General features: G+C 47.7%; 1 protein-coding gene and 1 long non-coding RNA gene across 3 annotated transcripts in view; both read left to right on the top strand.

Moving 5' to 3' along the window:
- Positions 1–14307, top strand: part of AGPS (alkylglycerone phosphate synthase) — a 103284-nt gene that overhangs the window by 74784 nt on the left and 14193 nt on the right. For both annotated transcript variants that reach the window (XM_053268302.1, XM_053268293.1), the window contains one exon: positions 666–723. In XM_053268302.1, the coding sequence (XP_053124277.1) occupies positions 666–723 (58 nt within the window). The remainder of the gene's footprint in view (positions 1–665; positions 724–14307) is intronic.
- Positions 9988–13310, top strand: LOC128333162 (uncharacterized). Its single transcript, XR_008310866.1, has 2 exons — positions 9988–11241; positions 12857–13310. It is a non-coding gene; the product is annotated as an uncharacterized LOC128333162 (long non-coding RNA).

Raw genomic sequence — 14307 nt, forward strand, 5'->3', positions numbered from 1 at the left:
CAGAGTTTGTGCTTGTAAATTTTCAGTTCCATGGCTAATAGTTTTAGGGGGCAATTTGGATCAGGTTCGCAGTTTGGGATGGGTGTTGACCCTCTACCCTTATGCTTCAACCTCAATCCACGTTGGGAGGTGGTGGGAATATTGTTGCTTTTGAAAGAAAATAAAGCCACCACAGAACTCCCACATGTCTAGTTTGGCCCTAAATTCTGCTGGTTGATAAACCTGAGTGGAAGTTGATGGGCCAAAGGCCCTTCTAGCAAATTCCCATGCCAACGTTCACCAATAATGAATATTAGTTGCTAATTTAAACTGTACAGTTAGATGCTTATAATAAGGTAAAACATTGCATATGTAGATATTTCATGCTGAGATGCTTCCATAGCTGGGAGGTGCTTTATCTTGGCCAGTCTTTGAAAAGTTTTGCATCTTCTTCATGCATATCCAGGACTTTAAAAAAAAATGTGTTGGTGATAGGTGGATGAGAGTGCAAGATGTTAAAACTACCAGCTAAGAAGGCATTAGGATTGCACGTGGAACCTTGTCATATGGAATGTATAAATAACCTTGATATGCATTCATTCTGTGTTAGCACCAAGGTGAGTGAAAGGTATACAATATCATGCTCGTTTATTTTGATGAATTTTTGAATATTTTTTCTACTTTAGATGGCTGCTAGAGAAGAAATCCTTGCTAATGGAGGAAGTTTGTCGCATCATCATGGAGGTATTGTTTCTGGGCTCACTTTTAGTTAATGGATTTATAGTACTGTGTCTTTTTGTGTGTGTTATGTCAGACCTGGTATTACTACATGGCCTTGCAGTATTGGGGGAAAGCTGTCCTCTGATTTTAATTACAAACCAGACTTTAGGGCACAAGTATCACCTTCTTTAAATAAGAACAGCCCTGCTGGATCAGGCCCAAGGCCTTGTTTCACACAGTGGCCCACCAGATACCTCTGGGAGGGAAGCCCACTGGCAAGAGGTATGTGCATTCCCTCTCTCCTGTTGTTGCTACCCTGAAACTTGTATTGAGAGGCATCATGCCTCTGAGGCTGGAGGTGGCCCACAGCCACCAGACTAGTAGCCATTGATAGAACTGTCCTTCATGAATTTGTCTAAGTTCCTTTTAAAGCCATCCAAGCTGGTGGCCATCCCCACTTCCCATGGCAAAGAATTCCATAGATTAATTTTGTGCTGTGTGAAAAAGTACTTCCTCTTGTCAGTCCTAAATTTCCCAACCTACACTTTCATGAGATGACCCCTGGTTGTTTGTGTGTGAGAAAAATTTCTCTCTGTCCACACTCTCCACTCAATGCATAATTTTATATACCTTGAACATGTCTCCCCTTAGTAACTTCTTTTCTAAGGTAAAGAGCCCCAGATGCTGTAGCCTAGCTTCATAAGGAAGGTGCTCCAGGCCCCTGATCATCCTGGTTGCCCTCTTCTGCACCTTTTCCAGTTCTACAATATCCTTCTTAAGATGCAGTGACCAAAACTGTACATAGTACTCCAGATGTGGCCGCACCATAGATTTGTATAAGGGCATTATAATATTAGAATTTTTTTTCTCAATCTCCTAACTATTGACACCTACCACGAAATTAGATTTTTTCACAGCTGCCGCACACTGTGTCAACACTTTCAATGAGCTGTCCACCATGATCCCAAGATCTCTCTCCTGGTCATTGACCAACAGCTCAGATTCCATCAGTGTATATGTGAAGTTGGGTTTTTTTGCCCCAATATGTATCACTTTACACTTGCTTACAATGAACCGAAAGAAATTGAATTAATAATAATAACCGCATTTGCCATTTTGTCACCCACTCATTCATTATGGAGAGATCTTTTTGGAGCTCTTTCACAATCTCTTGTGGATTTCGCTACCCTAAATGGTTTAGGGTCATCTGCAAATTTGGACACTTGGCTGCTTACCCCAACTTCTAGAGCATTTAAGAGCCCCTGGTGGCGCAGTGGTAAAACTGCCACCCTGTAACCAGAAGGTTACAAGTTCGATCCTAACCAGGGGCTCAAGGTTGACTCAGCCTTCCATCCTTCCGAGGTCGGTAAAATGAGTACCCAGAATGTTGGGGGCAATATGCTAAATCATTGTAAACCACTTAGAGAGCTCCGGCTATAGAGCGGTATATAAATGTAAGTGCTATTGCTATTGCTATTTATGAATAGGTTAAAGAGCACTGGTCCCAGTACCGATCCCTGGGGGACTCCACTTCCTACTTCCCTCCATTGTGAAAACTGTCCATTTATTCCTATCCTCTGTTTCTTGTCCTTCAACCAGTTACCAATCCACACATGAGCCTGCCCCCTTATCCCTTGACTGCTAAGTTTACTCAAGAGCCTTTGGTGGGGAACTTTGTCAAAAGCTCTTTGGAAGTCCAAGTAGACTATGTCAACTGGCTCTCCTTTATCCACATGCCTGTTGACACTATCAAAGAACTCTAAAAGGTTAGTGAGGCAAGACTTTCCCTTGTAGAAACCATGCTGGTTTTCCTTCAGCAAGGCCTTTTCTTCTATATCTTTAACAATTCTGTCCTTAACTAGCACCGAAGTTAATCTGACCGGCCTGTAATTTCCCGGATCCCCCTTTGATTCTTTTTTTAAAGTCAGAGTTACGTTGGCTACTTTCCAGTCCTCTGGTACAGAGGCTGATTGTAGGGACAAGTTACATATTTTTGCTAGGAGATCAGCACTTCTACATTTGTGTTCCTTCAGAACTCTTGGGTGGATGCCATCTGGCCTTGGTGATTTGTTAATTTTTAGTTTTTCAAGTTAGTTTAGAGAATCTCACCTCAAATTGGTCCAGTTTTTCAGCTGCTAAACCTGAAAATCTCAATTCCGGAAAGGTATATGGTCAGTATCCTCCGCCATGAATACAGATGCAAAGAACTCATTCAGGTTCTCTGCAATCTCCTTATCCTCCTTAATAATCCCTTTCAAGCCCTCCTCATCTAAGGGGCCAAATGCCTCTCTGGCAGTTTTCTACTTCTGATATATTTAAAGAAGTTTTTGTTATTCCTCTGGACACTTCTAGCTATATAGCAATAGCAATAGCACTTACATTTATATACTGCTCTATAGCCAGAGCTCTCTAAGCGGTTTACAATGATTTAGCATATTGCCCCCAACATTCTGGGTACTCATTTTACCGACCTCGGAAGGATGGAAGGCTGAGTCAACCTTGAGCCCCTGGTCAGGATCGAACTTGTAACCTTCTGGTTACAGGGCGGCAGTTTTACCACTGCGCCACCAGGGGCTCAATATGCTCCTCAAACTCTCTTTTTTGCATCCCTTATTATCTCCTTGTATTTCCTTTGCCAGAGTTTATGTTCCTTTCTGGTCTCTTCATTTGCTCAAGACTTCCATTTTCTGAAAGACGCCTTCTTCCCCTTTATAGCTTCCCTGACTCTACTTGTTAGCCACGCTGGGGTTGTCCTGAACTTGGTGATACCTTTCTTCCTTCTCTGTATACATCTTACCTGAGCTTCTATTATTGTGGTTTTAAATAAGTTCCATGCTTTCTGGAGTGGGTTGACCCTCTTGACTTTCCCTTACAACTTCCTTTATACCAATCCTCTCATTTTTGGGAAGTTTCCTCTTCTGAAGACCAATACATCTGTGTTGGACTTCCTTGACAATACTCCACTTGCATATATGCTGAATTGGATCACACTATTACCCAGTGGTTCTGCAACTCTGATATCTCACACCAGGTCCTGGGCATCTCTCAGGATTAAGTCCAAGGTTGCCATCCCTCTGGTTGGTTCCGCAACTAACTGTTCTAAGGCACAGTCATTTAGCATGTCTAGAAATTTGGCCTCTCTTTCATTTCCTGAATGTGAATTTACCTAGTCTATATGTGGGTATTTGAAGTTGCCCATTATAACTGCCCAGACTCTCTTTGACACCTCTCTTATTTGCTTCTCCAACTCCAGGTCACTCTCAGTGTAGTGATCCGGAGGGCGGTAGCATGTCCCTAGTAACACATTTCCTTTCAGTCCTCATAATGCTATCCATAATGATTCTGTGGAGACCAGTCCGCCTAGGTTTTCTAGATTGTTGGAATCTATTCCTTCTTTAATATACAGTTCTTTGACATGGTCTCTGTCTTTTACACCAATGGGCTATGCGTCTGCGCAGAGACCTCGTCATAATCTAAGAAGCTCAATTCTCCTGATTTAGGCGGGAACCCCACCCCCAGCTGCTATATGTGGCTGCGCCACTCCACATCCCCTCAGTCTGTGTCTGTGCTTCAGTAGATGTCAAGGAATCTTCGGCTCAGCAACGAGTAGAACTGTGATTCTTTGGATCCTCTTCTCTCTGCCTGGGGGAATTCTACATTGTCGAGACCTGCATTCATTGCCAGAGGTTTACGAAGCAGGCTCAAAAGAATAGGGCTTGTCACCCTGTGGGACTTGGCCCTCGGTTCTTCAGAGGGCTTGTCGTTGAAGCAGTTATTCAAAATGGCTTCTTCGATACAGTCAGAGTGTTTGGACTCCATTCCTCCAGCACTAGAACACCCAGCCTCGGTACCGGTGCTGTCAGCACCTGCCTCGAACCTGCCTGTGGTTTCGACCACTTCTGTGCTGCCAGATGACTTGCCTAAGCCCACTTTACCTTTGGAACCAAACCCCACCGAAGAAGAAAAAGAAGAAGCCAGCACTTGTTCCGCATGTACCAGCAGGACAACATCTACCACCTATCCCCAAGACAGAAGAAGCCCCCGCCAGTCTCTTCTTTGGAGAAGCCGCTGGTTAAGAAGCCAAAATTGGTCTTTTCAGAGCATGGCTCAGTGGTTGTTGATCAGGCGTCAGAAGGTCTGCTGGCCATGGTACTGGTTCCTTTGATTCCAAGTTCTACTGACCCTCGCCTTCGTACTAGTTCTCCTGTGGCTTCGATGTCTCCGAGCTAGAAACCTGACCGTACGTTTCCAGGACAGGAACTCTCGGTAGCAGCCAGTGAACAGGACTATGCTACATCGGACTATGAACCCTATTTGCCGGACAAGCCTGCTGCGAATTCAATGTGGCTGCCTAGACTTTGTTTGTCTCTCATGTGCCGCGTGAAACAGCCCCTCCATGGGGATCGGAGAGTGTGTTGGGTTTCGGAGGATCGCTCCTCCGAATACAGATATGGGAGAGATTGGGATCAACGTGGACCGTCATACACTGGTCAATGCTGTGACTCTGCGTGGGGTTCCACGTATGTAGATAACGAACCTTCCTCCTGTGGAGATTGGTGCCGGGAAGCCATCATTTATAATTCCTCTGATTACTGATCAGATTGTTCTGACTATGGGAAGCCCCAGTACAAATCTCGGTACCGGGCGGAATCTGCTTATGGAGGCTCCGGAACTAATCATGATTTGCGTAGGGCCACTTCGCGTTCGGAAGGGAGGCCTCACTCTCCTCAACGAGACCTTCACGATTGCACTAGTGGGTGGGGATCGCTATTGGAGGTTCCAGTTCAGCCTCCGGTGCCACAACCTTCCTCGGTACCGCCTGCGGCAGCAGATGTGTCGGTACCAAACCCACTGGGTAACAATCTGGATCTTTCAGCTCTCTCTCTGGACTTGGCTCCAAATCCATTTGCACCTCTTGAGACAGAAAGTAAAAGTGTACCTGACTCTCCAGACCCGCACGTGGTCTCTCTGGGGTTGTCCCCTTTGGACAATCAATCAGACTCTAAACCTGCGTCTCCATCAGAAGATCTGAAGCAATACTCGGCCTGTGTGGCCTATATGGCCTCAGCTCTCAGTGTGAACCTTGATATGCAACAAAAAGGGCAATTGGACCCTTTATTCAGTCTCACTGATGCCGCGACTAAAGTACTGGCCTCTCTACCGCTGAACACTACTTTATTGGGAGTCATGCGCGGGCATTGGAAGAAGCCAGCAGCACTTTCGCAACCCAACAGATATTTGAGGGATTTCTATAGGGTGCAGATGCAGGAGGATACGGCCTTTTTGAAGAATCGCCCTACACCTAATTCCATCGTGGAGGCCTCCCTGCAAAAGTCCAAAGGTCGCAGTCACTCTGTGCCAGGTGATAATGAGGGGAGGAAGTTGGACTCCTTTGGGAGGAGGCTCTACTCAGTTTCAGCTCTGCATTTGCAGGTTGCCAACTACCAGGCCTATAATGTATAAACATTTTTTGTGGGGAAAGGGGCCCCCTTTTTTGGACCTCCTGCCCCAGGATCAGCGAGATCCAGCAAAGGCTTTTCTGCGTGAAGCTGTGCAGGTGGCAGAGCAGGGACTTTACTAGGGATGTGCACGGAACCGCGGTCTGGCACTGCCGTGGGGAGCTCTTTAAGGGTGGGGGAGGGTGTACTTACCCCACCACCATGTTTCCCCCGCCAGTGCCTTCGTGTAGTAAAGCTTTTGGGGTGGCAGGATACCTCCCTGCCGTCCCTTCCCCCAGTCATCAGCAAAAGGCTTCACAAAGCCTTTTGCGCGTGCACACGTCACGTCTCCGTGTCATGTGCGTATGCGCAAAAGTCTTTGTGAAGCTTTTGCCAACGACTGGGGGAAGGCAGGGAGGTATCCTGCCGCCCCAAAAGCTTTACTACACGAAGGCGCCGGCGGGGGAAGGTATCCTGCCACCCCAAAAGCTTTACTACACGAAGGCGTCGGCGGGGGAAACGCGGCGGGGGGGGGGGGGGTAAGTACACCTTCCCCTGCCCTTAAAGAGCCCCCATCAGCATACTGGTAACACCCAGCTCCAAATCCCCTGATGATCTCTCCCAGCGGTTTCATATGGATATTAAAAAGCATTGGAGAAAGTACGGAGCCTTGAGGGACACCATACTTAAGTTCAGATTTCGAAGAGCAACAATCTCCAATCGACACCATCTGGAATCTGTCCAAGAGGTAGGAGCGGAACCACTGTAAAACAGTGCCCCCAACACCCTCAGACGTTCCAGAAGGATACTATGGCCGATAGTATCGAAAGCTGCCGAGAGATCCAAGAGGACCAACAGAGTCACACTTCCTCTGTCAGTTGCCAGTTGGAGATCATCCATCAGGCCGACCAAGGCAGTCTCCACCCCATAGCCTACCCGAAAACCAGTTTGAAATGGGTCTAGATAATCAGTTTCCTCCAAGACCGCCTGCAGCTGAGAGGCCACCACCCTCTCAGTTACCTTGCCCAACCATGGGAGGTTGGAGACAGCCCTATAGTTGCTCAGCTCTGCAGGCTTCTTTAAAAGAGGTCTAATAATTGTCTCCGTAAGACAAGGAGGCATCCTGCCCTCTCTCAGAGAAGCATTTATGATTTCCACCAGAACGCCTTCAACAGCCTCCCTGCTGGATAGAACAAGCCATGTTGGGCAAGGGTCAAGAGAGCAAGTGGTAGGCCTCACCGCTCCAAGCAACTTGTCCACATCCTCAGGAGTCACAAACTGAAACTGATCCAGTCGAGCCACATAAGAGGAGTTGTCGGACACCTCCAGTTCAGACATCAAATTAATTGTGGAGTCTCCATCACATAGTGGCCTCCTCTTGTGCGCATAAATTGAAGAATAGTGGTGGAGCTTCTCTGAGCATTTAAGGCCACATGATCTCCGTGGGCTTTTCTGGAGCCACTTGAATGAAAGACTACGCCCAGGTATTTAAAATGAGTCACTTGTTCAATTTTATGTCCCTTGATCCTCCAAGAATGGATCTTGGGCCTCCTAGCAAAGGCCATATTTTTAGTTTTGTTGTAATTCATTTCTAGACCGTATCCCTTGCAGTGCAGTGTCAGAGCCCTCAACGCTCTTCTAAGGCCAACAGGAGTTCTTGAGAGGATGACCGCATCATCTGTATATAGTAGGGTGGCTAGGTGGATCCCGGCGAGCTTAGGAGGATGGAAGTAAATGTTGCTGAGCTGGTCCACCATTGAGTTGATGTAAAAGTTAAATAGGAGTGGGGCCAGAATGCAACCTTGCTTGATGCCCTTCTGCGTTAGGACGGCACTCGTAAGATGACCTTGTGGGCTACACCTCACCATGAGTAAGGTGTTAAGATGCAGGGTTCGAATGAGATGCAGCAGGCTGTGATCAGTAGTGGAGGCCTCCAGCTTCTCCCAAAGTTTTACACGTGAGATGGAGTCAAAAGCTGCCTTAAGGTCGATGAAGGCAGCATAAAGGGAGGTCGTCAAACAGGAGGAATATTTTCCGATGAGGTGCTGTAGAACTATACACTGATCAATCGCGGAGCGCCCCTCTCTGAATCCTACTTGTTCCTCAGCAAGAAGCTTTTCCTGCTCCAGCCAGTCCCTGAGTTTCCCATGTAGGTGTCTTGCGTAAAGTTTACTGATGGTATTAAGTAGACTGATAGGTCTATAGTTGGCTGGGTCATCCATTTCCCCCTTTTTTAAAGATGGGGACAATAATTGCTAACCCCCATTTCCTTGGGGATTTGGCCACTCACGTCGATGAAGGTAAAGAGCGATGTCAAGATTGGGGCCCACCAGTCCTGATTGTTTTGGATAGCCTCCGGGGCAATAAGGTCCTCACCTGGAGCCTTTCTCGGTTTCAGTTGGGCAACAAGGCTGTGGATCTCTGAGATGGATACGGGAGCCCATGCCGGAGTGTCCTCTATGGCACTAGGAGGGTCTCTGTCAGCAGCGGTGGGATCTTTATATAGATCATAAAAGTTTTTTCTCCAGGTTCCTGGATGAATGTGGCAGTCCAGGTGGCTTGGACCATAGCTGGGAGAGGATTTTGCAAGATGCCAAAACATGGCCGAGTCCTTGGATCTAGCAGCCTGGATTAGTCTCGTCCAGGCCTCTTTCATGGCCTCTTTTTTCTTGCAAACCAGCAGGCGTTTATATTGCTTTTTCTGCTGAAGTAGATCCTGAGCTGCCCTCAAACCAGAGGTATGTTTGTAGGCTTGATAGGTGTTGGCGAGGGCTTTTTTGGTTTTAACACAATCCTTGTCAAACCACTGCTTGGAGGGCGGTTGGTGCAGAGCACATAGAGCACGGGTCCTACAGGAGAGAAGCTGCTGTAGTTCCCGAGCAAGTGCTTTGTATGATTCCAAAGGCATAGACATAGGATCATTATTTAGCAGCGATGAGTAGACTGACTGCAAATGATCAGAGGCAAGTAGCTCACGCAGCTCTTCATCTAACTGTGGTGACCCATTGGCACGGCAGTGTACTCCCCTCCGCTGCAGATATAGTGAGTCCGTAGTGGTTCTCAATGTGAGAATGATGGATAAATGGTTTTAGGAGTAGTGTGATAAGAAGATGGTCACTGTCAAATTTAGGAATAACCTTCAGTCCCTCCACTAGCGGTAGCAGGCTCCCTGATGTAATGAAGTAGTTGATCAGACTCATTCTGGTGCTGGCGAGAAAGGTGAATTCAGCCGGTTGATCACTTTCAAATGAGCCATTCAACATGGAAAGGTCAAGTCTTGTGGCCAGTTGGCTCAAGTGGAGACCCACGTAGTTTGACATTTGATCCTTAGAGAGGCGGCTAAGAGGGAGTCCATCAGCTCCGGTGCTGGGTGGATAGGCCCTTTGTTGGGAGTATAAGGTGGAGTCATCCAGACCCATCCTAGCATTGAAGTCACCTCCCAGCACCACATAGGCATTGGGGTTGGAGTGGATGAGATCTGCTACATAGTTTTCTAGTTCAGTCCACAATGTTCTGGCCTGTATTTTTCTGCGTTGGGGCGAGAGATAGATGTTAATTATCAGCAATTCACATCGAGTGAATTGGACTAGGACGGCCATTGCATATCGTTTGATTGGTGGGAGCAGTCTGGATGTTGCGTGTAGGGCTGTAGCAACGAATACACCCAGACCTCCTTTGCATCTGCCACAACCTGCCCCAGGTAAAGCTCCAATGGTATGTGAGTGGAAGCCATTGAGCAATAGCTCCCTGGTAGTCCACGTTTCCTGTATCAGTATGATATCATTGGAGGCCAAATAGTAAGTGAAGGAGGAGTCCGAAAAGGATGCCTGCCAGCCATTTACATTCCATGTTAGAATCGCAATTTTATGCTGGTCTGCTGAATATCATTGGGCATTTGGTGTTGGACTATCAGCAACTTGGGTGCCCGGTGTCTCTAGCAGCCTATCGGCCAGGTGATCTGGATCCAGCCCAGGCAGACTGGAGGGAGAAGCCACCTTGTTCCCCACCTCTGATGGGTTGGCTTGATTGTCCTGCTCACCATTGTCTGGGATGGTACCGGGCCTTTCATCCAATGTGGTGACCGGGCCTTTCATCTTCTGCAGCATCTGGGATGGTCTGGGGGCCTGGGTCTTGAGAGGCATCTGTAGTGACTTCCACGTTGTCTGGTTGAGCCTCAGTGGCCAGGAGTAAGTCAGTTCCCTGTTCCAGTTCTGTGGGAGGTGCTTCTCCTATGAAGGGCTGTTGTGTTGTCTCTGGATATTGGGTTACCACTGGGTGGGGGACTCCCCTTCCCTCTCCTGGGCTGCCTCCATCCCCATTGTAATTTCCACAGCATCCATGTGGGGGGGCCTCTGCAATGCAGGGCTGGGTGCTACGAGGTGTAAGCAGCCTGTCTGGGACAAGAAGGGCAGTGACACTGTCAAAGTTTGGGTCTGTAGACAACATCACTCCTGGATGTAGATTCATCCTTTTAGCAGCCTCTGCATTTGCTGTGCTAGGCTGTGTGTTGGGCAGGGGGGGCAGGTGATCACAGTCGCTCTCCACCCCTAAGTCGATAGTGAAGTCAGCTGGATTAACCCTTAGGAGTGTTTTGATTGGAGATCTTAACTGGATTTCCATAGGGTCAGTGATATCTAGGTCAGTATCTGTGTCTGAAGCTGAGCTGAGATGACCATCATCATCATGTCTATCTGGATACAGTCTTTGGAGGAGGGCAGCCAGTTTATTTTTAAGCTGCATCAGGTCGTCTTGCTTGCATGTTTGGCAGTTTGCCAGTTCAGCAGGGAGAGTTGGCATCGTCTTATCAGAAGTAGCAGGCTGAGTATGTGACCTTGGTGTTGGAATCAACGAGGCAGTGCCATAATTACTGCGTTTGACTGTACCGGAGCCGTTGAATAAGTCTCTAGTGCCAAAATCTTTGAATACACGCTGGGGAGTAATCTTATATGTTCTCAAAAGGTGTTTAATATGAAGTAACTGGGTAGGCACTCTGGATGTTTTAAACTCTAAAAGTAATCTTTTGTGATCCTGCTGAGATGGCAGAAAACAGAAGTGTTCATTCTCTGAAGAAGAAACTTGGAAGTTTAGAATTTGGGAAAGCGAGGTAAGAATCCTTTTTCTAGTAGCCCATAAAAAGGTGTTGCATCTAGGAAAACAAATTAGGATTTGTTTATGTTGAAGGACTCTTTGCACCCGATAAGGAGTTTAAGATGCCGAGGAGGAGGAGGGGAGGGCTGCGATGATGTCCTCGGAGTTGTTAACCCCTTGCTGGAACTTGGCTGTGAGTTGGGCAAAAGCCTGGGTTAGAGTCTCTATTTGCCCCCAAATTTGGTTTAGACGCCCTAGGACCAGGAGAAGAGATTCAGCAGCAATCAGACAGACGTCACTCAGTAGTTGGGTGATGGCATCTGGCTGGGGACAAGTTGCTTGGTCGGCATTAGTGCTGCGTGGGTTCTGTCTTGGAAGGGATCCCTTCCCCCTTCTTTTGTGCTCTGATTTGGGAGTGAATGGGTTGCTATTAACCTCCTGGGGAGCCGGTCTGTCGAAGGGGGTCATGGTCAGGGCTGCAGATCTGTTTGAGGTACTTACAGCAAACCAAGTACCCAGCACTGCCTCAGCTGGGGGAGGAAATTTTTGATTCTCAGCTGTTTAGTCTTCCTCTCCTTCCCTGCTCCCTCTTCGGGGGGGGACTTGCTGGTGGGACTATTTTGCAGTCTTGGATGGTGTCAGCCCTTTAGATGGCATGCCTGGGATGGAGAAATGTCCAGGCTCGGGCAGGAGCTGGGAAGATAGGCTGTTAGTTCATTGCCATCTTGCCCCAAGTGGATGTTGGATCAGGGAGGGATCTCTGGGCGATGCTTTCGTCCTGTCCTGGAAAGGCCCCTTCCTTTACATGTTTCCGCTGTTCCCCCTCATACCAAAGGTTCTTCGCAAACTGAGGGAGGACTGCTCCAGGGCCATCCTGATAGCCCCTTGGTGGTCCCGGAAGCCTTGGTTTGCTGCTCGGAGACATCTGGCAGTGACTTGTGTGCGCCTTCCCACTCTACCTCACCTGCTGTCGCAGGAAAAGGGTCTGGTGCTCCATCTGGACATCCAGTCTCTGCACCTGACTGCCTGGAAGATCCTGCCGCCTTCCCAGTGAGACTCAGAGGCATTTTGCTTGCAGCTAGAAAGCCCTCAACGAGAAAGTCATATGCACATAAATGGACTTGTTTCTGCACATTTGCTACTCAAAATGGGTTTGATGTTCTTAACCTATCTGTTCAGAATGTTTGTAACTATCTTTTGTATTTAAAATAGTCTGGTTTGAAGCTCTCCTTTCTTAGAGTACATTTGGTGGCCATTGTGGTTTCACTCAGGTTTCCTGGTTCAACGACCCACTGGTAAAGAGTTTTCTGAAGGGTTTGTTGCATGTTTTACTGGATAACCCTGTCATGTCACCAGCTTGGGATTTGTCTGTGGTACTGGCTGGTTTGCTACGCCCGCCCTTTGAGCCTTTGGCTTCAATTGAGCCTCGTCTTCTGACGTGGAGGGTTGCCTTCTTAGTGGCGATCACCTCCGCTAGGAGGGTGAGTGAACTGCGAGCCCTGAGGGTTGATTTGCCATACCTTCAGTTTCATAAAGATAAGGTTGTGCTCCAACCAGATGTTCAATTCCTTCCGAAGGTAGTTTCTACCTTTCATCGTTCCCTGCCACTCACCTTGCCTGTATTTTTTCAGAACCCTTCGTCTGATGCAGAACGCAGGTTGCATCGTTTGGATGTTCGGACGACATTGTCCTTCTGTGTTCAAAGGTCGGCAGAGTGGAGGAAAACTCCTCTGTTTTGTATGATGGGCCTCGCAAATGCTTGCAAGATTCTTCTCAGTCCCTGTCTAATGGATTGTTTCTACTAATAAACTTTGCTACAGCTTGGCAAATAAATAATTGCCTGCAACTGTTAAGGCGCACTCAGTTAGGTCCAAGGTGGCCTCTGTTGCCTTTGATCGTGAAGTCCATTTGGACACTATCTGTCAAGCGGCTACTTGGGCCTTGCCCCATTCCTTTATTCGTCATAATGCTATTGGTGCCAGGGCGCGGAAGGATGCTAAGTTTGGCAGGACTGTCCTGCAGTCTATTTTCAGTTGATGTACTTTGTTTCTTTGAAATAAATACTTCTTGCAGAGTGCATCCCTATTTCTGTTTGTTCCCTCTACCTTGGGTGCTAGCTTGTTATGCGCCCATTGGTGTAAAAGATAGAGACCATGTCAAAGAACTACAGGTCCCTTACCTGTAACTTTGGTTCTTCTAGTGATCATCTGTCCCTTTACATGCCCTCCCATCCTCCCCGCTGGGTCTACTGAAGGTAGACTCCGTGACTGAGGGGATGTGGAGTGGCGCAGCCGCATATAGTAGCTGGAGGCGGGGTTCCCGCCTAAATCAGGAGAATTGAGCTTGTTAGATTCTGATGAGGTCTCTGCGCAGGCGCATAGCCCATTGGTGTAAAAGGACAGACGACCACTAGAAGAACCAAAGTTATAGGTAAGCAACCTGTAGTTCTACTCCTCCCCCAGTTCTCCCCTCCCTGTCCCTTCTGTAGAGTTTGTATCCAGGAATAATCATGTCCCACTGATTCTCACCATTCCACCAGGTTTCTGTTACACCCGCTATATCTAAGTTTTCAATAGTAACCAAGCACTCCAGCTCATCCATCTTCGCTCAGAGGCTTCTGGCATTGGTATAAAGACACTGATACACCAAGTCTCTTACCTGGTGTTGGCGTGTGCTATCCCCCTTTCCATCCTTTGACCTTTTTGGCAAACTGTCCAGTGTTTCCTTCTGCTCAACTCCTGGCTCTACTCTGTCCCATTCTGATTTTTCTGAAACATGTGCACCCCCGCACCTTAGGGGATTTTTCTGATCCAGATACTGCCCAGTTCCTGTCAGCAATCCCCCAGGCATCATTTTAAAAGCTGCTCTGTGACCTTTTTGATTTTAAGCGCCAGCAGTCTTGTTCCATCATGGTTCAAATGGAGCCTGTCCATTTTGTACAGGCTTTACTTCCTCCAAAATGTATTCCAGTGTCTAACAAATCTAAACCCCTCCTCCTGACACCACCATCTCATCCACAGATTGAGACCCCTCAGCTCCGCCTGTCTCACTGTCCCTGCGCGTGGAACAGGTAGCACTTCAG

Source organism: Hemicordylus capensis, chromosome 1, assembly GCF_027244095.1.
Source record: "Hemicordylus capensis ecotype Gifberg chromosome 1, rHemCap1.1.pri, whole genome shotgun sequence".
NCBI classification, from domain to species: Eukaryota; Metazoa; Chordata; class Lepidosauria; order Squamata; family Cordylidae; genus Hemicordylus; species Hemicordylus capensis.